At 57.7% G+C, this 24,265-nt stretch overlaps 3 protein-coding genes across 12 annotated transcripts in view; 1 reads left to right on the top strand and 2 right to left on the bottom strand.

Annotated features, from left to right (window-relative positions):
• SLC26A11 (solute carrier family 26 member 11) overlaps positions 1–3,600 on the bottom strand; it is a 30,961-nt gene extending 27,361 nt beyond the window's left edge. The window contains exons 1-5 of one of the 4 annotated variants that reach the window (XM_032176660.2): positions 3,523–3,595; positions 2,897–3,096; positions 2,212–2,458; positions 1,155–1,347; positions 598–683 (exon numbers count right to left, since the gene is read on the bottom strand). In XM_032176660.2, coding sequence (XP_032032551.1) covers positions 598–683; positions 1,155–1,347; positions 2,212–2,445 — 513 coding nt within the window. In that variant the 5' untranslated portion in view covers positions 2,446–2,458; positions 2,897–3,096; positions 3,523–3,595. Of the gene's footprint in view, positions 1–597; positions 684–1,154; positions 1,348–2,211; positions 2,459–2,896; positions 3,097–3,522 lie in introns of all 4 variants that reach the window. The other 3 variants (XM_032176661.2, XM_032176664.2, XM_032176662.2) reach the window with 3 other exon arrangements.
• A 54-nt stretch (positions 3,601–3,654) lies between these two features.
• Positions 3,655–14,512, top strand: SGSH (N-sulfoglucosamine sulfohydrolase). Of its 2 annotated transcripts, none has more exons than XM_032176658.2 (8): positions 3,655–3,791; positions 6,792–6,952; positions 8,852–8,957; positions 9,225–9,375; positions 9,662–9,818; positions 10,105–10,186; positions 11,697–11,900; positions 12,937–14,512. In XM_032176658.2, the coding sequence occupies exons 1-8, from the start codon at positions 3,707–3,709 to the stop codon at positions 13,494–13,496; spliced, it is 1,506 nt and encodes a 501-aa protein (XP_032032549.1). In that variant the 5' UTR covers positions 3,655–3,706; the 3' UTR covers positions 13,497–14,512. The 2 variants fall into 2 exon arrangements, with proteins under 2 accessions (XP_032032549.1, XP_058284213.1); XM_058428230.1 differs by having other exon boundaries at positions 12,761–13,088.
• CARD14 (caspase recruitment domain family member 14) overlaps positions 14,471–24,265 on the bottom strand; it is a 38,919-nt gene continuing 29,124 nt past the window's right edge. For 3 of the 6 annotated variants that reach the window (XM_058428224.1, XM_058428223.1, XM_032176653.2), the window contains 8 exons: positions 22,149–22,275; positions 21,602–21,842; positions 20,152–20,215; positions 19,698–19,812; positions 18,834–19,004; positions 18,407–18,528; positions 17,044–17,159; positions 14,471–15,647 (listed from right to left, as the gene is read on the bottom strand). In XM_058428224.1, the coding sequence (XP_058284207.1) occupies positions 15,440–15,647; positions 17,044–17,159; positions 18,407–18,528; positions 18,834–19,004; positions 19,698–19,812; positions 20,152–20,215; positions 21,602–21,842; positions 22,149–22,275 (1,164 nt within the window). In that variant the 3' untranslated portion in view covers positions 14,471–15,439. The other 3 variants (XM_058428227.1, XM_058428226.1, XM_058428225.1) reach the window with 3 other exon arrangements.

The raw sequence follows: 24,265 nt of genomic DNA, 5'->3' as shown, positions 1-24,265 counted from the left end.
GCCATGGCTGGGAGGACAGTTCCTGCCCTCGAGGAACTTACAACCCAGCAAAAAGAGAATAAATTACACCCTCAGCTGATGACTGATTTTAGTACTTCTTATAAATGTTTTAAAAGGAAATATAAAATACATGGCATTTAAAAAATATTAAACAGAAACCAGAAAAAAAAGCACAAAACAAAACCATCTAGCTAAATTGGCATGGGGAAATAATTTGCTTATAGAAATTCTAGCAGCATGCTCGTGACCAGTGGAGCCTGCCGGGTGTGCCCAGTGCAGGGAGAACGGAGTGACATCACAGAACCAGCCAAGCACACTGCACGGAAACTCGGGCAAGAGCAGGGGCATGGAATTACCGGCCCCCAAGTTACCCGCTGTAAAATCCAACCATCACGTGACATCCCTCCCAGGAGGGTCATTTTATTAACAGGGGACCCACGAGAGCACCGCGTGCTTCTTGACCCATAGAAGACAATCTGAAACAGCAAGATGGCCACTGGCCGCGGGGATCAGGACGGACCTCGGTCCTGCTCCCACTATCCCTGTGCCAACGAGCAGCGGCCAAAGAGCAGTGCCCTGGGTGGGCGCCGTGCCTACCTTGATCTGTCCAAAGCCGATGGTGACGGCAGCAGCAGAGGTGAAGCCTTTAATGATGGGGCAGGAAATGAAGTCCAGCAGGAACCCTGGCCGGCCAAGAGGGGACACCGAGCTGGTGCCAGCTCCACCCAGTCCCAGTCCCAGAGGATGAGGGGAGATGTGAGCTGGGGAAGGTGGCATGGGTGGGATTGGGGAGCAGATACTGTAGCTAAGGACTAGGGGTAACAAACCCTTTTCGGCTGTTTTTGGAGAGCAGAAAAGGGAGACTGGGGTCTGAGGCCACAGGCACTTCTGCAAGTGTCCTGGCCTCTAAGCAGAAAAGAGTAGACTAAGGGCCAAGTGCCCCACCCCCTCCACCACCCACCCACCTACACACACACATACATACCCACACCCCCCCACAACACACACACACCCCAACACACACACCCCCCAACACACACACACCCCCACAACACACACACACCCCCACAGCACACACAGGGATAGACCTTGAAATGCAAACAAGCAAATGCTGAGGTCAAGGGCATCCCCTTGGCAAGAAGGTAGAGCCTCACCCAAACGCAGGACCCCCATGGCCAGCTGGATGCAGCCGGACAGGAAGGCCAGCAACACAGCGTAGGCGGGCTCGTGGAAGGTGTAGAAGGAGACCAGGAGGGACATAATGGCGGTGGGGCCCAGAGTCACATCCCGGGAGGTGCCCAGGAAGAAATACACGAAGCAGCCCATGAAGGCAGAGTAGAGGCCATACTGTGGGGAGAGACGGCGGTGAGCACTCAGGAGGCCGAGGCCCGTCCACCAGCTCCCTGGTGTGCGTGTCCAAGCTCAGGATGTGTGGGTGTCAGCTGTGTCCAGGCCCAGGTTAGAGGTGCACCACCCTGCCCTGTGGGTGGACCTGCAGTGATCAGGAGGCCACTTTTTTAGCAGCACCCAACCGGGGCCTCAGGGTGCAGACAGCCAGGCAGAGGGGCTGGTGCAGGTCCGTGTGCTGTGTCCAAGTCTGGGGAAGCATTCTTTTTTTTTTTTTTTTTTTTTTGAGATGGAGTCTCGCTCTGTCGCCCAGGCTGGAGGGCAGTGGCACAATCTCGGCTCACTGTAAGCTCCGCCTCCCAGGTTCACACCATTCTCCTGCCTCAGCCTCCCGAGTAGCTGGGACCACAGGCGCCCACCACCACGCTGGGCTAATTTTGGGTATTTTTAGTAGAGACGGGGTTTCACCCTCTTAGCCAGGATGGTCTCCATCTCCTGACCTTGTGACCCGCCTGCCTCAGCCTCCCAAAGTGCTGGGATTACAGGCGTGAGCCACCGCACCCAGCCTAATTTTTGTATTTTTAGTGGAGATGGGGTTTCACCATTTTGGTCAGGCTGGTCTTGAACTCAAGGCCTCCGTGAGTCATCTCGCTGGCCCCTCCATAACCAGCTCTGTGTCTGTGTGCCAAACAGGCATAGGAGCCTGGGTCGGCCTGGAGACAGTCATGCGTCACACACTGTAAACCAAAGGTTGCTTGGGGCCCAGGGGCTGGAAACCTGGAATCGCTGATGGTGTCTGGGATTGATACTGTGTATTCTGCACTGCTTCTGAGATGTGGCTGGCAGCAGGGTCACACACCTCACCTGGGGTGGGAGTCCAGCCACTTCAGCATAGGCCAGCGCCTGGGGAATGGCAGTGAGGCCAACTGAGAGGCCGGCGACGAAATCCATCTTCAGCCACTGCAGGGAGTAGCTGGGCAGCCACGCCAGGATGGGCAGCCTCCTCTGCACGGCCGCAGGGGAGCAGCAGCAGGCGCTCGGGGCCATCCTGGGGCCGGAGGACCTGGCCTGACCCAGCGCCGTCACCGAAGAAGGCATCTCTATGGTGGGGCTAGGGGGTGCGGGTGACATAGGACAGCAGTCAGAGCGTGGCCTTTGAAGAACCTGGCAACACTGGTCAGGGTCGGCGGGTGTCAGGAGAGGTCACTATGGGTCTCCCCTCCCCAGCGGGGCTGAACCAGATGGCTCTGAGAGGAAACCAACAACGTGTGCAAGACGGGGACTGGGCCAAGACTAGAGGGCCCACCCCATCCCTCATCACCCTCTCTCCCTGAATCCCCTCCATGCAAATCCTGGGTGCCTTCTGTCCCTCCATCCTCAACTCTCCCAGATAAGAAACCGATAAGCTATTTCTTATTGAGAAGTCTTAAGACTAATTAGGCTCAACACTTCTGGCCCCTGGAGAACCGACTTCCTTTGCCTTTTTTTCCCTCTCCCCAGGGAATTTGACAGGGAGCAGCGCAGAGAGAAGCAGGGCCCGCGGGCGCACCCTAGGCTGGCGGGGGGTGCGGGTGGCAGCCGGGAGATCCGGAGGGGCTCCGAAGTTTTCCAACTGCGCACCAGGGCAGGCTCCACCCGCTACGGTGGACTGCGGCGCTCGTGACGGAGTGGGGGGGTCCTCCGCTCCTGAGGCCACGCCTCGCTCAGCCCTCACCTGTGGCTTTCACAGCCCTGGAGTTCTAGTTGCTTCTGGGAGGACACCAGAGGCGCCCAGTTAATTCAGGTGCGCAGCATCTTCCAGGGCCCCAGCGCCCGCGCACAGAGCCGCCACCCCCACCCCTACCCCCACCCCCCCCACGCCCACGGCCGCTCCGCTCCGGGCAAGATCCACTCCCCGGCCCCCGGCCCCGCCCACGAGGCCGCTGGCTCCGGATCCTGGGGTCTCCGGAGTAGACCCCGCGCCACCTGACCGTCCGCAGTCCCTAGGCTCAGAGCAAGGCCGAGGGCCGCGGGGACCCGGGTGGGGACGCGGCGGGGGAGTGGTCCCCACGGGAGGCCCCCGCACTTTCGGACTCCGCGCTGGCCCCCGCGTCGGCTGCCCCGGGCGACCCCGGCCACTGTCCGCACCCTGTGCCCCTGGTCCCTGCTCGCCGCCCTCGCGGGCCACGGACTCACCCACTCGGCGTTGCAGCTTGGGCTCTCCTGGCGCCGCCGCCGCAGCTGGGTCCGCAGGAATCGCCGGGGACAGGCCGGGGCGGGGTCTGGCGCGCACGTGACCGGGGGCGGGGCAGGGGGCAGGGCCGACCGGGAGACCAGAGCCGGAGCTGGATCCCGATCCTGAGCCCCAGCCGCCGCCGCCATGCGCCGCCCCGGGCCCGCCTGCGCGCTGCTGCTAGTCCTGGGGCTCTGCCGGGCGCGTCCCCGGAACGCACTGCTGCTCCTCGGTGAGTGCCGGCCCCGCCCCCCAACGCCCACCTGCTGTGGCCCGGGGAAGTGGCCACTGGCCTCCTCCCCACCCGTGGTCAGTGCTGACCCTAGTGTGCCCTGCCCTTGTGTCCCCCACTGACATTCCCTCTCGTCCTCCTCTCTGTGCTGCCCCCAGACTCTTCATGGGTGTCTCCCCAGAGAGGGCAGCAAGGGCTGGAGGGGTGAGCCCCAGCATCCAGCACCCCTACACTTACCTCCTGCCGCCTGTCCCACCCTCCTCTGACCCTGCCCAGCCAGGGCTCAGGGGTCCACGGATCTCAGATCCCTCTCGGGAGGGGATCCCAGAGGAGGGGCTGGTGCTCAGGTCCCCAGAGACTGCAGACAGGGTGCCCTCCTGGCCCTCATCCCCGCCCCGCTGTAATCGTTTCCGACCCCAGAGCCTGTGGCTCAGCTGTCTTTTGCCTTGTCCCAAGGGCACAGCCCTCCACCACCCACCCACCACCGTCTCCCCCAACCCCAGTCCCTCTCAGAAACCCCAGGTTCCTCCAGAGCAAGCACCGTGCTGCTCACAAGACTTCCGGTTTGGGTAATCAAGGCTCTGGCTCATGACAAGTGACAAGGCCAAACCCAAGGCCTGCGATTCTTTCCCCTTTTGAGGTCTGGCGCCCTGCCAGTTGCCCTCTTTCTGATTAATTTTGTGGTCTCTGGGCGGGGGTTCAGCGCACTGTAACATAAACAGCTCTCCTGCCAACTCCTCGATTCCCAGAAACACAGCAGAGAATCTGCATGGACCCTCATCTGCGGATCAGGACTCCTACAGGAGGCTTTCAAAGCCCAGGCTATGCGGCCACTGGGCTAGAGCCTTTCTTAGCACGGACTGCCATGGATCGGCTTAAACAGAAATGTATTTCTCACAATTCTGTGGGCTGAAAACCCAAGGTCAGGGTGCCAGCTTGGTTGGGTTCCAGTGAGGGTCCACTTTCGGCTTACAAGTGGTCACCCTCTCGCTGTTTCCTCACATGACAAGTGGATGGGGGTGGTGTCACTTCCTTTTCCTTTATCCTTTCTTTCTTTTCTTTTCGTGTGTGTGTGTGTGTGTGTGTGTGTGTGTGTGTGTGTGTCAGCGTCTCACTCTGTCACCCAGGCTGGAGCGCAGTAGCACAATCACAGCTCACTGCAGCCTCAACCTCCCAAGCTCAAGTGATACTCCTGCCTCAGCCTCCCAAGTAGCTGGGACCTCAAGTGCACATCACCATGCCCGGCTAATTTTTGTATTTTTTGTAGAGACAAGGTCTCACTGTGTTGCCTAGGCTGGTCTTGAACTCCTGGGCTCAAGCGATCTTCCTGCCTTGGCCTCCCGGGTGCTGGGCTTACAGGCATGAAACACTGCACCCGGCCCTCTCTCTCTTTTCCTATAAGTCCATAGTCCTGTCAGATCAGGGTCTCATCCTTATGATTCATTTATCCTTAATTAAGGACCCTGTCTCCAGATACAGTGATGTTGGCGTTAGGGCTTCAGCATGTGAATTCTGGGAGGACACAGTTCAGACCACAGCAGGCCCACAGCCAAGTGCCGAGGGAGAAGGGCAGCTTTCTTCCTGGCCTGCGGGTACGGAGCACAGCCCATCCCGCTCTCCCTCCAGGTTTACCTGGCTGCCATGTGCTCACACCCCGTGGGTACTGTGGGGTGGAGGATAGGAGCCCAACTGGAAGGTGCCCAGCCTCCTCTGTCCATGGACCACATTGCCTCTGAGGGAGCTGGGGAAAGTGTTGGTCCTGGGGGTTCCCACCAGCCTCTCCTGTGGTGCCCCCAGTGTCCTCTACTCCAGAGCAGGGGAAAGAAGCTTGGTGTGGTTGTAGGAGTTCAGCGGCCTGTCCCTGTTTCCCGCTGCCCAGTGTGTGGCCTTGGGCACTGCACCTCACCTTTCTGGGCCTCGGCTGCTTTGTGTAGGATGAAGGGTTGAAATAGACAACCTGCAAGGTCACTAGGCCTTTGAGATGGCATCAGTGAGAAGCAGTGGTGGGACGCACACACATAGATCTTTAGATGCACCCTGGGCGAGGCTCTCCTGCCCTCTGCCCCCCACAGTTGCCGCTGAGCCCAGAATTGCCCAGCAGTTCTGTGGCCACGCATTCAGCCACTGTCTGCCTAAATGCCTAGCCGGCTAACATGCCCACCCAGGTAGCGTGCCTGCTGGGGTATCATCAAGCTTGTTGGGATATCATGCTTGCATGAGTATCTTGCCCACTCGGGTACCATGCCTGCCTACTAACATACCTACGCAGGTACCAGGCCTGCCTGGGTACCATGCCCATCTGCTTATACCCACCAGCTATCAGTCCAGCCTGTGTACCCTGCCCACCTGCCAACATACCCACTGGGTATCATGCCTGCTTAGGGTATCATCAAGCTTATTGTGGTATGATGCCTGCTTATCATGCCCACTTGGATACCATGCCTGCCTGCCAACATACCCACCGGGTATCAGGCCTGCCTGGGTACCATGCCTACCTGCTTATACTCACCATCTATCAGTCCAGCCTCCATACCATGCTCACCTGCTAACATACCCACCATCTATCAGTCCAGCCTCCATACCATGCTCACCTGCTAACATACCAACTGGGTATCATGCCTGCTGGGCACCATTCCTACTTGCTGACATACCCACCAGCTATTGTGCCTACTAGGTACCATGCCTTCTTGCTAACATACCCAGTGGGTATGGGGTCTTCTGGATACATGCCTGCCTGCTAACAAACCCACCAAGTATCAGATCTGCTAACATGCCCTCTGATACCATGCTTGCCTGATGTACCCACTCGGGTGTCATACCTCCTAGGTAATGAAATGCTCTGTCACGATAGCGTTTCGCGCTGAGTATTCACGCTGAGCCAGTACCATGCCCACGTGGGTATCTCTCCTCCTGGCATCACAGCCCCAGCCTCCCTCACTCTCAGTGCTGTTTCTCATGACCACAGCCGACCGTGTGCTGTCTGTCTCCCACCTTACACAGCGGATGACGGAGGCTTTGAGAGTGGCGCGTACAACAACAGCGCCATCGCCACCCCGCACCTGGACGCCTTGGCCCGCCGCAGCCTCCTCTTCCGCAACGCCTTCACCTCGGTCAGCAGCTGCTCTCCCAGCCGCGCCAGCCTCCTCACTGGCCTGCCCCAGGTGAGGTGCAAGGGGCGGGAGGAGGGGGTGGGCAGGGAGTAGACAGCCTGCGTCCGGGGCCCAGGCCTCTGCCACGTCTCCCATCCCTGGGCTCCTGGGGGGTGTTGCCCACTTTCCCTCCCACCTCCAGGAGGAGGCACAGCCTTTGGCCACGAGTGCAGACTAGGGGCTCCAACTCACCCGCCAGCCCTGGCTCCACTGCTGTGTGTGACCTTGAGCAAGTAACCTACCTCCCTGTGCCTCAGTTTCCTCATCTGTAAGACAGTGGGTATAATGAGATGCCACTCTAGTTATGGGGATTGGCGGGGCTAATGCTTCGTATGTAAACACTTAGTGCGAGGCCTGGTGGGCTCACTCAGTGTGAACCGCCATCGCCACAGTGTCCCAGGAGCGCCGTGGTGCAGGGAGCGGCCGCCGTTAGGGCACACACGCTCCTATTTTACTGTGATAAAATGCACAAACATCAGCGTTCCCATCTTAGCCATTTTTCAGCACACAGTTCCAGGGCATTAAGTGCATTCACAGTGTTGTGCAGCCATCACCACCATCCATCTCCAGAACTTTTCCATCTTCCCAAACAGAAGCTCTGTCCCATGAAACACCAGCTCCACATTCTCCCTCCCCATCCCCTGTCTCTATGAATCTGACTGCTCCAGGGGCCACATAAGAGTGGAATCGCACAGGACTAGTCCTTTTTTTTTTTTTTTGAGATGGAGTCTCACTCTGTCACCCAGGCTGGAGTGCAGTGGTGCGATCTCGGCTCACTGCAGCCTCTGCCTCCCAGGTTCCAGCGATTCTCCTGCCTCAGCCTCCCAAGTAGCTGGGATTACAGGTGTGCGCCACCACGCCTGTCTAATTTTTGTATTTTTAGTAGAGATGGGGTTTCATCATGTTCCTCAGGCTGGTTTCGAACTCCTGGCCTCAAGTGATCTGCCCGCCTCGACCTCCCAAAGTGCTGGGATTACAGGTGTGAGCCACCGTGCCCGGGCCCCCTTTCGTGTCCTTACTTCACTCAGCACAATGTCCTCAGGGTTAACCATATGGTGCAGCACGAGTCAGAACTTCCCTCCTCTTTAGGACTGAGTCATATTCCAGTGGATGGATGGGCCCCGCATTTTGCTTCTCCATATTCATCCATCAGTGGGCACTTGGGTTGCTGCTACCCTTTGGCTGTTGTGAATAAAGCTGCTATGAACATGGGTGTTTAAGGACACTTATTCTTTTAGTCTCACTCTGTTGCCCAGGCTGGAGTGCAGTGGTGCCATCTCAGCTCACTGCAACCTCCACCTCCCAGGTTCAAGCCATTCTCCTACCTCAGCCTTCTGAGTAGCTGGGACTACAGGCGCCCGCCACCACGCCCAGCTAATTTTTGTATTTTTAGTAGAGACGAGGTTTCACCATGTTGGCCAGGCGGGTCTCGATCTCCTGACCTCGTGATCCACCTGCCTCGGCCTCCCAAAGTGCTGGGATTACAGGCGTGAGCCACCACGCCCGGCCGGCAGTCTGAGTTTTTAAAATGTACAATATCTTTTACAACATAAAATAACTAGGTAATAAAACAAGGCCTGGGCCTGTCTTTTTCACTCTGTAACGTGTGATCATAAGAGAAGAGTTCGAAAGTACAGATACGCAAAAAGAACATCAAGGCCACCCTCGTGCTGGTGCACGCCCCCCAGGTCCCCTTCTTTCTTGCGAAGTCCTCCTTTCAGGGGAGGGACCCGTGGGCCTATTGGGCAGGGCGTGGGGAGGTACAGCCAGTCTCTCTGGGTGCTGGCCACTCGAAGTCTAAATCAGGGCCCCGAGAAGGCCCCTGGAGATGGGAGGGCCGTGGGAGAACAGGTGCGACAGGCAGGCCCTGGCTGCCTGGGGACCCTGGACCTCATGCGCCTTTGCTGGCAGCATCAGAATGGGATGTACGGGCTGCACCAGGACGTGCACCACTTCAACTCCTTCGACAAGGTGCGGAGCCTGCCGCTGCTGCTCAGCCAAGCTGGTGTGCGCACAGGTGAGGACCCTGTGCCGAGGACAGGGCGTGGGGTGAGGCACAGAGGCCAGGCCAGAGCCCAGGAGGTTCGGCACCTTGTCCCAAGGCACCCTCAGCCCCTGTGGCCTGCCCTTAGCTCTTGTCCCAAAGGATCTGGGCCTGGGTCTCCTGGCTGGGCTGTGTGTCCACCAGAACCTACAGTGCGCTTAGGGCTGAGAGGGGCGGAGAAGGGAGCAGAAGCGGCTGGGAGACTGAAGAGACTCTGGACAGGTCTCTCTTCCCGCCCAGGCATCATCGGGAAGAAGCACGTGGGGCCGGAGACCGTGTACCCGTTTGACTTTGCTTACACGGAGGAGAACGGCTCTGTCCTCCAGGTGGGGCGGAACATCACTAGAATTAAGCTGCTCGTCCGGAAATTCCTGCAGACTCAGGATGACCGGTACGAGTCAGGGCCCCTGCCCCTTGCCCCTGGCGGCTGGTCCCAGAGCACAGCCTGGAGCCTTCAGGAGGGATGCATGGGCCCCCACGTGGCTGGAATGGGGGCAGGGGAGAAGGTTCCAGGTACTCAAGTTAGCCTGGTCGGAGGGAGAAGGGACGTGGGGAAACTAAGGCAGTGAGGGTCACAGGTTGACTTACAGATACAGAGGAGGAGGCAGAGCCGAGGGGCCTCCTGTGCCAGGTGGCAATGGCCCGGCAGCCTTGTCAGTGAGCCGCCTCCTGTGCAGGCCTTTCTTCCTCTACGTCGCCTTCCATGACCCCCACCGCTGTGGGCACTCCCAGCCCCAGTACGGAACCTTCTGTGAGAAGTTTGGCAACGGAGAGAGCGGCATGGGTCGTATCCCAGACTGGACCCCCCAGGCCTACGACCCACTGGACGTGCTGGTAGGACGGCCCCTCCCGTGTTTCAGGACTCCCGTCAGCCCTGGGTCAGGGACCCTGGCCTCCTACGAGCTTGCAGCCCTGGCCCTAGATGATGAAGAAAGACGCTCTGACCAAGTCAGGCTCAGGTTCCCATCTTCGGGGCCACAGAGACAACCGCAGAGAGACGGGGTGGTCCAGAGTGAGGCTGTTCTGGGCTAATCCACTTGCAGGAGGCTCCGGGGAGAAGGCTGGACACCGCTCCCCCAGTCTGTCTGTTCTAAGCCTGGCTCCCCACCGCCTGCCCCAGGTGCCTTACTTCGTCCCCAACACCCCGGCAGCCCGAGCCGACCTGGCCGCTCAGTACACCACCATCGGCCGCATGGACCAAGGTGGGCTTGCAGAACCGGGCACTGGAGGGGGTGCCACGGCCTGGGTCCCCCATCCTGGGCCAGCGCCCTCTCAGTCAGGTCACAGCAGAGTGTGGGTGAGGGTCCCAGTGTGGCAGGCACTGTGCTGCAGCTGGCAGAGCCCACATTGAGAGGAGGGGCCTGTGGGTGGCATCAGGACCCACCCCTGGGGCTGCCCTGATGTGGAACTGCTCCTGGGCTGGGGCCTTCGGGTACCCCAGAGGTTGCGTGAAGACTTCAGATACTTCCAGCCACAGGACCTGGGTCAGATTTGGGGGTTTGGAGTTCCTTAGCATATGCAGATGGAGAACCTGAGGTATGTGAGTTTTTTGTGGTTGTCCTAAAAAGCACGATAAACTGGATGGCTTACAGCAACCAAAATTTGTACTCTCACAGTTGGGGAGGCCAAAAGTTTGAAATCAAGGTGTCAGCAGGGCCATGCTCCCCTGAAGGTCTAGCGGAGACCCTGCCTTTCCTCTTCCAGCTTCTGGGGGCTGCGCCAGCGCTCGGTGTTGCTGGGCTGGCGACAGCATCACCCCCATCCCTGCTGAAGCCTTCACACGGCCTTTTTTCCTGTGTCTCCTCTTCTGTCTGTGTCTCCACTTCTTCTTTTTTTTTTTTTTTTGAGACCGAGTCTCGCTGTGTCACCCAGGCGGGAGTACAGTGGCGCAATCTTGGCTCACTACAACCACCGCCTCCCGGGTTCAAGCGATTCTTCTGTCTCATCCTCCAGAGTAGCTAGGACTGCAATCGCACGCACCACGCCCAGCTAGTTTTTATATTTTTGGTAGAGACAGGGTTTCACCATATTGGCCAGGCTGGTCTTGAACTCCTGACCTCATGATCCGCCCGCCTCAGCCTCCCAAAGTGCTGGGATTACAGGTGTGAGGCACCGCGCCCGGCCTGTTTCTGCTTCTTATAAGGACCCCGTCGGGTTTAGGGCCTACCTGCGCACTTCAGGATGATTTTGTCCCAGGATCTTTATTTGCGAAGTTCCCCTTTCCAAACAAGGCCCCTTCACAGATTCCAGCACACATGTCTTTTGGGGTCGGGGGTCACCATTTAACCCACGACAGGAGGTCGGGACCTTTACCATTTCCCTGTTGGTGCCGTTAATTCTTAGTGACCTGGGAAGGAGTGGGTGCAGAGGAAACCTTGTCTTCTGGCCCCTGCCCTATTGCTCCATGGGACAGACACGAGATTCCAGAGAACTCAGAAGCCAGTGGGCACCAGGGAGCAGCTGCCTGGGGGTGACACAGAAGTGCCAAGGGATGGCTGGAGTCCCTGGAGGCCCATTCGAGGCCTGCTCAGGGAATGGGAGCTGGGCGGAGCTGGGCAAGAGCCAGGGCCAGTGGGAAGAACTACAGGGTGCTTTCAAATCCAGAAAGCGCCGGAGCCCAGCGGCCGGATGAAGCAGCGGGTGGGTCTGCACACACCCAGTGCCTCCCTGCATGTCTGCAGCTGAGCTCTGCTTCCCCGCCCCTCACCACAGGAGTTGGACTGGTGCTCCAGGAGCTGCGTAACGCCGGTGTCCTGAACGACACACTGGTGATCTTCACGTCTGACAATGGGATCCCCTTCCCCAGCGGCAGGACCAACCTGTACTGGCCGGGCACTGCTGAACCCTTACTGGTGTCATCCCCGGAGCACCCAAAACGCTGGGGCCAAGTCAGCGAGGCCTACGTGAGCCTCCTAGGTATGCCTCTGTCTCCGTCAGGAAAGGGGTGGGAGTGGATCTGGGACCGGGCCACGACCTGTCAGATGCTGCTCCACACCTATTACCTAATGTGGCTCTCATATCATCTGGCTGAGGAAGGGACTGTCACTCGCACTCCACAGAGGAAAAGAATGAGGCTCAGAGAGGTGAAGTAAGCTGCTCAGGATTGCACAGCTGGTAAGCACTAAGCTAGGATTCTCGCTTGGATCCTGCTGCTTTCAAAACCATTGCCTTTTCCCCGCCTACCTCCGATGAGCCTCAGAATCACCTGGGATGCTTGTTAATCAGATTGCAAACCCCAGGGTGTCCGATTCAGTAGATCTTGGCGGGCTCAAGAATTTGCAGGTCTGACAAGTTCCCAGGTTTTGCCGATACTGTGGGCCTGGGGACCCCTCTCTGAGCATCTGTGCACCCCATCCTGCCTTCCTGGGGGACCCAAAGCACCTCATGACCCTGCCCATTTCTAAAAAGACCTAGGACATCTAGTCCCATGTTATGGACGTGCAGACAAAGACATGGGTGCAGGAAGACTTTGTGAGGGGCTCGGGGTGAGCCCTTTGGCACAGGGCAGAGGCTCGTGTGTCCTGCCCACTGCCTGGCAGAGCCTCCAGGTGGGGTGGGCCCGGGACAGCAGCAAACTCAGGTTCCCTTTCCCTCCGAGCTCGAGGCCCACATCATCTCTCTCTGGCCCCAAATTATGAGCCAGGAGCACTGTGGCCACACCCACCACAGGACTGGAGTAGACAAGGTACCGAAAAGGAGACTTCTTTTCTGGTCCATAGGATTTTAGAAGGATCCTAAATGTCACCGAATCAGGGTCTCTTGTTATACCATTCAAGGCACCATGGCCCAGAGAGATGACGTGGCGGTGAGAGGTGTCGGCTCGACAAGGCACCTCCCGCTGCTGATTGGATTGGAGAAGGTAGCCGCCCAGAGTGGCACAGGTTCGGCCCTTCCGAGGGCAGCTCCTGTGTGCTGAGGGCTCTGCTGCTCTGAGATGCCGCGTCCCTTCCAGACCTCACGCCCACCATCTTGGATTGGTTCTCGATCCCGTACCCCAGCTATGCCATCTTTGGCTCGAAGACCATCCACCTCACTGGCCGGTCCCTCCTGCCGGCGCTGGAGGCCGAGCCCCTCTGGGCCACCGTCTTTGGCAGCCAGAGCCACCACGAGGTCACCATGTCTTACCCCATGCGCTCCGTGCAGCACCTGAACTTCCGCCTCGTGCACAACCTCAACTTCAAGATGCCCTTTCCCATCGACCAGGACTTCTACGTCTCACCCACCTTCCAGGACCTCCTGAACCGCACCACAGCTGGTCAGCCCACGCGCTGGTACAAGGACCTCCGTCATTACTACTACCGGGCGCGCTGGGAGCTCTACGACCAGAGCCGGGACCCCCATGAGACCCAGAACCTGGCCGCCGACCCGCGCTTTGCTCAGGTTCTGGAGATGCTTCGGGCCCAGCTGGCCAAGTGGCAGTGGGACACCCACGACCCCTGGGTGTGTGCCCCCGATGGCGTCCTGGAGGAGAAGCTCTCTCCCCAGTGCCAGCCCCTCCACAATGAGCTGTGACCATCCCAGGAGGCCTGTGCACACATCCCAGACATGTCCCAGACACATCCCACACATGTCCGTGTGGCCGGCAGACTAGGGAGTAGTGACAACAGCCCTTCCACCCGCACTCCCGTCCAAGGAGGGTTCTTCCTTCCTGTGGGGTCACTCCTGCCATTGCCTGGAGGGGGACAAAAGCATGTGCCCAGCCCCTCCACCACCAGGAGCACTGCCATCATGGCAGGGGACACAGCGGTCCTTGTGTCTGAACCACGTCCCGGCATGGGAATTCTAGACATACGGGGTCTGCGGACAGGCAGCACCCCCAGCCCATGACAAGGGAGTCTTGTTTTCTGGCTTAGTTTGGGGACCTGCAGATGGGAGGCCTGAGGCCTCTTCAGGCTTTGGCAGCCACAGATACTTCTGAGCCCTTCACAGAGAGCAGGCAAGGGCTTCGGTGCCACGTGGGCAGTATGCAAGTCCCACCCACACTCACCTGGGAGCACGGCGCCTGGCTCTTACCAGCGTCTGGCCTAGAGGAAGCCTTTGAGTGACCTTTGGGCAGGTTTCTGCTGCTTCTGTTTTGCCCCACGGTCAAGTACCTGTTCCCCAGGCGGGTTTCAGCTGATTGGCGGCAGGCTTCCTGAGTGATGAGCTTGAACCTGTGGTGTTTCTGGGCAGAAGCTCATCTTTTTTGAGAGTGTCCGAAGATGAAGGCATGGCAATGCCCGTCCTCTGGCTTGGGTTAATTCTTCGGTAACACTGGCGTTGCTGGGTGGCAATGCGCGTCCTTGGGCTTGGGTTAATTCTTGGGTGATGTTGGCATTGCTGGGAGAATGCGCCGTTCCTGCCCTGCCTCCACTCACCTCGGGAGCAGACGCCTGGCCTGGACACCCCTCGAAGGAGAGGGCGCTTCCTTGAGTGGGTGGCCTCCCCTTGCCCTTCCCTCCCCATCACTCCATACTGGGGTGGGCTGGAGGAAGCCACAGGCCAGCTATTGTAAAAGCTTTTTATTTTAGTAAAATATACAGAAGTTCTTTTTCTGCACTCGTTTATGATGATACCAACCTGAATTCTAGAACGGCTTCCTGATTCTTGGACACTGCTGTCAAAATGACATTCAGTCTGCAACAGCCCCAGGAGGCACGGGCAAGGCCAGGTGCTGAGGGACCTGGGTCCTCCCCAAGCCCTGAAGGTGGAGTAAAGATGTTTGGCCCAAGAAGGGCTGGGGTGCAAAGCCAGGTCAGGGGAAGGCAGAGTCTGCCGGGCCTTGTACAGGGGTACTGGTGCCAGGCTTCTCTGGGACACCTCCACCGAACGGGCAGAGGCCACGGGGCACAGACCCACTGAAAGTACCGTCTCCACCACCCAGAGGCTTTATTTAAAGTAAACACACTGGTCTCTGTAAACTGGAGTTCCTGAGGCATCGCAGCCTCAGAAGCTGAGAAAAGGTGGCCAGGGTCACAGCATATGTGGGCTTGTGCCTCTGCCCGGGCAAGGGTGGCAGCGATCTTGGGGACCACCCGCTGCCTCTGTGCTTTTGGTCACTCCAAAAGCCTTTGACACATCAAAATGTAAAAGGGAAGTGCAGCCCCCATAGATTTGAATTGGGCCTGCAGACAGGCAGTTTTCCAGAGAGGTCCGGGGCCTCCAGTTCTAGGGAAGGCATGGGAAGATGTCCCTGCTGTCCCACTGCAGAAACATTCTCAGGGTTTCCAGTTCAGACCATGCCAAGCCTGGTGAAGGGTGAAGATGTTTCCACAGAAAAGTGTGCAGTTACGAGTGGCTTCACCGTGTGCGACCTGCACATGGTGAGGGTTCAAGGTTAGACCCCAGCCAGTGGGGAGAGCTGGCCTCATGTGCCAAGGAGCCCACAGCTGTGCCAAGAGGGCCTGGGCTGAGGAATAGGACTGCATTAACAGGCACACAGAGGCCCCCACAGTCCCGGGAAGGGGCACGGTGCATCATCGGGGGCTCTGTTCCGTCCACACCACCTTCTTCTGCTCGTCGGCAATGGCCTGGCGGACACAGCTGAGCAGGCCGTCCAGGTCGCTCCAGCCGTCAGGAGCCAGGCTGCTGTATAGACAGGGCGCCCGGTCCAGGTCTCCCTCCTCCTGCCTGGCGGCCTCCAGGAGCTGCTCCTCTGAGGTGCCCAACCGCTGTAGGCCCTTCCTGCACAGGCCAGAGATGGTGGGGCGGGCTCAGGGGACAGCAAGGGCCCAGGAGCCCCCGCTAGGGTAGTGATGACATACACCCAAACACCCCTAAACACAGGTGGCCTCGCTTTGAGGGGACCTTGTAAAGAAAATAGGCCCCAGGCCCCAGTGGTGGGAGGCAGGTTGTCTAGAACACAGCCTTGGTTCCTGGAGTAGAAAGGGCACAGTAGGCCGGGCGCAGGGCTCACGCCTGTAATCCCAGCACTTTGGGAGGCTGAGGCGGGCGGATCACGAGGTCAAGAGATCGAGACCATCCTGGCTAACACAGTGAAACCCCGTCTCTACCAAAAATACAAAAAATTAGCCGGGCGTGGTGGCGGGCGCCTGTAGTCCCAGCTACTCGGGAGGCTGAGGCAGGAGAATGGCGTGAACTCCGGGGGGCGGAGCCTGCAGTGAACCGAGATCGCGCCACTGCACTCCAGCCTGGGCGACAGCGAGACTCTGTCTCAAAAAAAAAAAAAAAAAAAAAAAGAAAGGGCACAGTAGCAGGACATCTCGGTCTGTCCCCAGAAAACCAAGTAATTGTTTTTACTTTTTTTTTTTTTTTTTTTTCTGTCCTTAGCCAACAAGGATTAGATTGTGCTAGCCAAGCACCAGTAAGTGTGGAGTGTCAGTGGAGCTAAAGCTGGGTGGGGGTCTGGCCCCACAATGGTCCTCTGGGCTGCTCTTGGGGGAGGGAGTGCCAATTTGTTAATTTACAACTTTAAATTTCAATTATAAAATGTCATTTTCCAGTGACTAGACTATTTTTGCCCACTGTAAAAGTCACTCTCATCCTGGTGTCAAGATCCCGGAGAAGCCAGATTTGAAATGAAGTTTGTTTGGTAAGCATGAAATCAGAGCAGTTGTTGTTGTTGTTTTTGAGACAGAGTCTCGCTCTGTCACCCAGACTTGAGTGCCTTGAGTGCAGTGGCGCGATCTTGGCTCACCATAACCTCCACCTCCTGGGTTTAAGTGATTCTCCTGGCTCAGCCCCCTGAGTAGCTGGGATTACAGGCGCCTGCCGCCACACCTGGCTAGTTTTTGTATTTTTAATAGAGACAGGGTTTCTCCGTGTTGGCCAGGCTGGTCTCGAACTGCTGACCTCAGGGGATCTGCCGACCTCAGGGGATCTGCCCACCTTGGCCTCCCGAAGTACTGGGATTACAGGTGTGAGTCACTGCGCCCGGCCAAAATCAGGAATTTCATGAGCAATCAGCAGGGCCCTTGTCCTGAAGTCGTGCCGAAATGGCCCTGTCAGCGCCTCAGATTCCTGAAAGCCGCAGAGCGCACTCCAGAGGCACCTGCCATGGGCTTTGGGGGAGCCCAGAAGCTGCTTCGAAGCCCCTGCCCAGCCCCCAGCGTACACCTACTTGAGCTTCTTTGCCATCTTCTCGTTGACAGAGACGTGGATGACGATGGGGAAGATGTCCATCCTGTGCAGAGCGCAGACACTGTCCAGCCGGACGTCCAGGAGGGCGTGGGTGTTCTTTGTGGGAGGGAGAGGGAGAGGGAGAAGTGAGTCAAGATCACAGGCTTTGGAGGAAGCAAAGGGAGCCTCAGCTCAGGTCAGAAGGGCCCTCCGGACAGGCTGAGGACAGGGCAGGAGCTGGGCAGAGCTGAATTTTGTAGAGGAGATGGGGGAAGAGAGCTTGCCACTTTCTTCTCTGTCTGCAAGCTCCACCTCCTGGGTTCACGCCATTCTCCTGCCTCAGCCTCCCGAGTAGCTGGGACTACAGGTGCCCGCCACCATGCCCAGCTAATTTTTTGTATTTTTAGTAGAGACAGGGTTTCACAGTGCTAGCCAGGATGGTCTCAATCTCCTGACCTCAGGTGATCCGCCCGCCTCGGCCTCCCAAAGTGCTGGGATTAGAGGCGTGAGCCACCGCGCCCGGCCCACTTTTAATTTTTTTAGCTTTTAAATGTTTTGTAGAGACGGGTGTCTCACTATGTTGCTCAGGCTGGTCTCAAACTCCTGGGCTCAAGCAATCTTCCCGCCTAGGCCTCCCAAAGTGTGGGGATTACAGGCATGAGCCACTGTGCCCGGCTACTTTCTTCTCTTTTTATTTTTTTAATTTTTTTTAGTTGAAAAATTTCTTTTAGAGACAGGGTCTCACTGTGTTGCTCAGGATGGTCTCAAACTCCTGGGCTCAAGCGATCCTCCCGCCTCGGGTTCCCAAAGTGCTGGGATGACAGGCGTGAGCCCCAGGCCCAGCCGAGTTCGCCGCTTTCTGAATGATGCTGCGTGCTGTGCAGTATTAAGAGTTTCCATCCCTTTGATTTTTCACTGGGAAAATCTAGGAATTGTGAGCTCTGGGGACGAGGTGAACTCGGCATGAAGCTCCGCCAACCCCTACAGTAGGTGCCCAGATGCCAGACTCTGCTTCCCGTGCCTGTGCAGACACAAAGCTGTGGTTCACGGGGAGCTGCTTTTCATGCGTTTGCGCCTTCACACATGGACAGTGTTGTTAGCTCGGATTTATTCATTCTCGAACAAATATCTATTAAACATCCCCCAAGCTGAGGACAATGAGACTCAAGGAGCTGGGAGACCTCACCCGCAGTCACATGGATCCTAACTGGCTGACATGAGTTTTGGGTATTGGGGCCCAGAGGTTGGCGACAAGGTCACCCAGGTCTCAGGTTGGTCCCTGCACCTTTATGTCATCCCCCTGCTGTGCATTCCCGAAACTCTTCCCAGGACAGCTCCCCTGCCCACCCCGCCTTTGCCCTCACCTTTTCCATGAGGGACTCCACAGCATGGCGGGTCACCCAGCAGCGGCCCCCAGACACCTCTCCCTCCTGGATGATGTCCCCTCTCTGGCTCCAGGCCTCATACTCCTCCTGGCTCAAGTGCTCTGCAGGTGACATCGGACGGGGCCATCATATACCAGCTGCATGGGGGTCCAAGGGAGTCCCATGGTAAACACCCCTGTCCCCGTGAACCCCGCCAGCCCTGGGAGAAGCTCTTCTTAGGGTGTCCACTTTACAAACCTGACCCTGCACGCCCTGCTCTGTGCCCTGCACCTCCATCCTGAACTATCTGGACACAGCAGGTGAGTGTGGGAATGTGCATGGTGGGGGAAGAAAGGAGGAGGGAGGAAGGGCAGGAGGGAGGGAGGGAAGGTGGAAGGGGTGGAGGGATTCCCAAGCAACAGCATACCTGCCAGGCACTTCTTAAACCCTTGGAGGAGGCACAGTTTCTCGCTCAAGATCTTCCCAACCACCCTGGGCACGAAGAGCACAGGCCGGGGCCGGGCAGGTCGATGGGGCCGCACCAGGGTGTAGGGCACCAGGGTGAGGCAGCTCTCGGCCCAGAAGCACGCGCTGGAGCCTGTGGAGGAGAGGATCCTGAGGGTGGGTGAGGCTGCGGCAGCCCCCAGCCAGCCCACCCTGCCCCGGGAGGGACTGGGTCTGCTTTGCTCACTGTGGCAGCCCCAACACCTAGAATCTCAGGGGCACAGGCTCAGTGGTCACCGGACTCGCTCCGAGTTCCACAGCCCCTGGCTGAGCGGCTCCTTTGCATGGGGGTTACACAGCTCTGTGGCTCTCAAGGCATCGCTTTGCATCCTGCAACTTAATCCTGTTTCCTCTAGGCCCAAGGGAGGATTGCGGAAGCCAGGGTTTTCTTCCTTCCAAAGGATCTGGGAGAGTGGCACCCTTCTCCTCAGCCATCCTCCAGGGCACAGGGTTCCAGCCCTCCCTCTGTCCTGTACTCCTCTCCTGAAAATTTTTTTTTTTCCTGAGACGGAGTTTTGCTCTTATCGCCCAGGCTGGAGCGCAATGGCACCATCTCGGCTCACTGCCACCTCTGCCTCCTGGGTTCAAGCGATTCTCCTGCCTCGGCCTCTCGAGTATCTGGGATTACAGGTGTGAGCCACCGCACCCAGCCCCATGATTCTCGAAGAGCAGATCCTGGTCTAAATGAGTGGCATCCCCCTGCCCCAGCTGACCAACTAGCAGCAGCTCCCAAAGCCCCTCACCCACTTGGAGCCAGCGGCCCCTGTGCCAGCTCACCAGGCCTCACCCTCCATCCTGCTGGGGTCCAACTGGCCCCTGTCAAAGGACGAACACAGAGGGCTGGCCTTGGCTTTGTCCATACTGACGATGCGGACCAGCTTCTGTGGTCCCCCAGAAGACGGCTAAAGGAGGGATGGAGAAGGGGTGAGGAGGAGCTGTTGAAGCCATCAACAGGAATAGGGGAGATGATTGGCACTAGGGCGACCTGGGAGTGATGCAGAGATCACAGATGCTCTGAGAGCAGCCTGAGGTGTGTCTGCACTTGTGCAAGAGCCTGCAGGCTAGGCGGGGGCTGCAGACCCTGCCCTGGTTTGAAGGGGTGCAGAGGAGAGACAGGCGGGGTCCCCCTCCTCCAATCAGCAGCCCACACTCTCCACACAGTGCCTCCTGCCTCCCTGCCAGCACCGAGCCCCTCTTCTAGCCCACCCCACTGGGGTCCAGGCCCCTCCCTGGAGCCTCACCTTGCGGGTGACAGTGCACTGCTGAGTCATGTCCTGAATGAGGGTTATGAGCTGCTGCTGAGCCCTGCAGAGACCAGGAGAGGCCCTGACCCAGCTGCCTTCTGCCAGGGGAGCAGGGCAGGGGAGAGCCGAGCAGGGGAGAGTGGGGGAGATGGCCGGGTGGGAGAGGAGGCCCTCCACCTAGAGCTCCACACACCCCTTTGCTGCAGGCTGGAGCGCTCTACCCTGGCGCCCATCCCAGTCTCCAGAGCTTTCAAAAGACTGCAGGGCCTGGGCCCACCCCTGGAGAGGCTGATTTACTTGTCCTGGGGCGGGACCCGGGGGGTGCTGTTGAGCAGCCAGTGTACAGGGCCCCTCTCCAGGACCTCAGTATTCATGGTGGGTCCCTGGCCTGCAGCCTGGAGTCACCGAGAGAGCGGTTAGAAATGCAGAGTGCCAGGCCTCTCCCCGGACCTGCTGGCTCCGATCCCCAGGGCACTTGAGTTTGCAATGAGTGATGGGGTTGCTGAGCTCAACACCTGGGCTTTCTAGCACTGTGCGTTCCGTGAACTTGAACTTTGGAGCCTCCCATAGGCTGATCTAGAGCAATGATTTTCTTTTCTTTTTTTTTTTTTTTGAGACAGAGTCTCACTCGGTCGCCCGGGCTGGAGTGCAATGGCTCAATCCCGGCTCACTGCAACCTCTGCCTCCCGGGTTCAAGTGATTCTCCTGCCTCATCCTCCTGAGTAGCTGGGATTACAGGCACCCGCCACCACGCCCAGCTAAGTTTTTTGTATTTTTAATAGAGATGGGGTTTCACCATGTTGGCCAGGCTGGTCTCGAACTCCTGACCTCAGGTGATCCACCCGCCTCGGCCTCCCAAAGTGCTGGGATTACAGGCGTGAGCCACCACGCTCAGCCTAGAGCAATGGTTTTCAACGGAGCAAGGTAGGGGGCAATGTCACTCCCCAGGGAGGGTGACCAGCTGTCCCTGCTTACCCAGGACCGAGGGGCTTCCCTGCAAGTGGGGCTTTCAGTGCTAAGACCAAGACAGTACTAGGAGAACCAGGGGACCCTTGGCAACCTGTGGAGACATTTCTGGTTGTCACAGCTGGGGCATGGGAGTGCTCCCGGCATCCTGGGTAGGGCGGCCAGGGATGCTGCTCAACATCCTGCAGTGCCCAGGATGGCCCCACCACAGACAGGGATCCAGCCCCAGAAGTCCATGGTACCAGAGCTAAGAAACCCAGATCTAGAATGTTCTAGAATGAACATTTCATTTGCAAGATATAAGGCATCCATCACAAAGAAACAGCATCTTCAGCAGTGACCGTGGCAGGCTTCCCTCCTTAGGGGGGTCTCACCACACCCACCCTCTATTGCTGGGCAGGAGGAGGAAGCCGAGGCAGGCTCGGTGCTAGTTCCCTGTGGGCCTTTCTGGGGACGCACCGAGCTCGCGGCAGCTGCTCACCCGGAGTAGTTGGGGATGGTGCCGTGCGCGGCAGTATCCTTCATGGTGTAAGGGTTCACGCGGTGGGCATGCCAGCAGCCGCAGCCCTGGAACATGGTGTCGGTGACATGCAGGACCTCATTGCAATGCACCTGCAGCTCCCCCTTGGCCGTGCCCTCCATGGCCAGGTTGACCCGGATGTAGAATGAGTCCCCCGAGGTCGCCACTTTGGCCTCCAAGTCCTGGAGTAGCCTCTTATAACCTGATAAAAGGGGGCATGAGCCACAGATGAGCCACAGATACGAGCCCCTGCGAGGAAGGTTGCAGAAAATTAAAGTAGGAGAGAAGGAAGGACCTCCCAGTCTCAGAAGCCGCTCTGGCACTGGAGTCAGTGGGTGGGAGGTTTCCAGCTGGCTTGGGGGCCTCCCGGGGACCTGGGGCACAGCCTGGCTGATCCTCTCCTGGCTCTGGGGGGACCCTGGCTGCTGGGCGTGCAGAGCCACCAGGGACTTAAGGGTCACGGAGACTGGCCAGGCAGCTGTGTACGCGAGAGGAGTGGTGTGTGTACCGTCCGTGTTGACCTTCACAGACAGGCAGCAGAAGCCGTCCACCCTCCTGAGAAGCCCCACGGCCTGCTCCAGGGTCGTGTCCTCCAGGACTGCCTTGAACAAGGGCTCTGAGGCTTCGTAATCAACCTGAGGGCAAGTTGAGAAGGTCAGTCTCTTTCCCCCGGGACTCTGAATCCGGCCAGGATGCGGAGGGCGCTGAGGGCACTGAGGTGAGGCGTGGGCCAGCCCTGCAGTAGGACCACTGCCTGCACGCCTTGGCCAAAACAAAGCTGCACCACCAGAGCCTGTGCAGGGCCTTCAAGCCTCTAGTGATGCATGCTACACATGGTCCTGGCCAGAGAGTCAACTGCTAACCCTTCCCCAGTCGAGATTGGGGGTTCTTTGTGATAAGCACTTTCCTGTCTTGAAAAAAAAAGAAAAGAAAAGAAAGGACCTCGGTTCTAGAACATTCAAGAGCATTCTAGATAGAGGTTTCTTAGCCTTGGGATCATTCTGTGCTGCTGCGGGCTGTACTGGGCCCTATAGGATGCTGAGTGGCATCCCTGGCCTTCACATACCTGATGCCCTGGCTCTCCACCCACAGCCTTCCCCACTGTGAAGGCCCACCCCCCAGGGCTTCCTCCATCCACTTCATTTCTTCTCAATATTGTTCTAAGCTTAGGAAAGTAGATATTTTTACAATAAAAAATTAAGATGTGTTTTAACACCATTAGAATCGAATTGGCCCCCTTAGGATATTGGGACTATCTCCCTGAACATCGTCAAGGGGCTCTGTTGCTTAAACTACCTCAGAGCTGATAATTGGGAACCTTAAGAGCAGGGTTCCCCAACCCCTGGGCCACAGACTGGTACTGGTCCATGGTCCGTCAGGACCCGGGCCACACAGCAAGAGGGGTGTGGTGGGCGAGTGAGCATTACAGCCTCAGCTCCATCTCCTGTCAGCTCAGCACAACAGTAGATTCTCAGAGGAGCCTGAACTCTACTGTGAACTGCGCATGCGAGGGATCTAGGTTTCACACTCCTTAAGAGAATCTAATGCCTGATGATCTGTTACCGTCTCCCATCACCCCTAGATGGGACCGTCTAGTTGCAGGAAAACAAGCTCAGGGCTCCCACTGATTCTGAATTATGGTTCAGTGTATGATTCTTTCATTACATATTACAGCGTAATAATAATAGAAATAAAGTGTACAATCAATGTAACGTGCTTGAACCATCCCAAAACCACCCCCCACAACCCGGTCCGTGGAAAAGTTGTCTTCCATGAAGCCGGTCCCTGGTGCCAAAAAGGTTGGGGACTGCTGCTTAAAAGGACAACTAGAAATGTAAAGAAGGGCTGGGCATGGTGGCTGATGCGTGTAATCCCAGCACTTTAGGAGGCTGAGGTGGGTGGATCACTTGAGGTCAGAAGTTTGAGATCAGCCTGGCCAACATGGTGAAACCCTGTCTCTACTAAGAATACAAAAATTAGCCGGGTGTGGTGGCAGGTGCCTGTAATCCCAGCTACGTGGGAGGCTGAGGCAAGAGAATCGCTTGAACCCAGGGGGTGGAGGTTGCAGTGGGCCAAGATTGTGCCACTGCACTCCAGCCTGGGCGACAGAGCAAGACTCTGTCTCAAAAGAAAAGACATGTAAAGAAAGGCTTTCTGGGTCATGTGGAGGACATGAAGGACGCTTGGATTAGGAGTTCCATGTGCTATCATTCAAGCCCTTGGGGAGCTCGGCATTCGGACGGCCTGTTCCAAGGCAGTGAGGGGTGCATGGAACACTCCTGCCCGAGGGGTTCAGATGCATCCTCTCCCCGCCTCTGTGCTCACCTTCCCACCCTAGAGCCCCCATCCCCAGTCCCCTCCTGGGGGCCACAGGGTGAGCCTCTGGGATGAGATGAAGCCCATCTTGCACATTTCTTGGTTTAAAATTTTTTCATATTAAGAAAGCACTGTGCTTTCCTTTTTCTTTTCTTTTCTTTTTTTTTTTTTTTTTTTTTGAGACTGAGTCTCACTCTGTCACCCAGGCTGGAGTGCAGTGGCACCATCTCAGCTCACTGCAACCTCCGCCTCCCAGGTTCAAGTGATTCTCCTCCCTCAGCCTCCTGAGTAGCTGGGATTATAGATACC

The sequence above is a fragment of the Hylobates moloch genome, unplaced genomic scaffold (assembly GCF_009828535.3).
Source record: "Hylobates moloch isolate HMO894 unplaced genomic scaffold, HMol_V3 SCAFFOLD_15, whole genome shotgun sequence".
NCBI lineage: Eukaryota > Metazoa > Chordata > Mammalia > Primates > Hylobatidae > Hylobates > Hylobates moloch.
This window is presented reverse-complemented; position numbering and strand designations above follow the sequence as displayed.

What these genes read in the sequence shown, in the direction of transcription:
- SGSH (XM_032176658.2), top strand. Translation starts at nt 3,707, where the DNA reads ATGCGCCGCCCCGGGCCCGCCTGCGCGCTGCTGCTAGTCCTGGGGCTC. An exon ending in CTGCAGACTCAGGATGACCG is followed by an intron (nt 9,376 to 9,661) that starts GTACGAGTCAGG and finishes CCTCCTGTGCAG; the next exon opens with GCCTTTCTTCCTCTACGTCG. An exon ending in CATCGGCCGCATGGACCAAG is followed by an intron (nt 10,187 to 11,696) that starts GTGGGCTTGCAG and finishes CCCTCACCACAG; the next exon opens with GAGTTGGACTGGTGCTCCAG.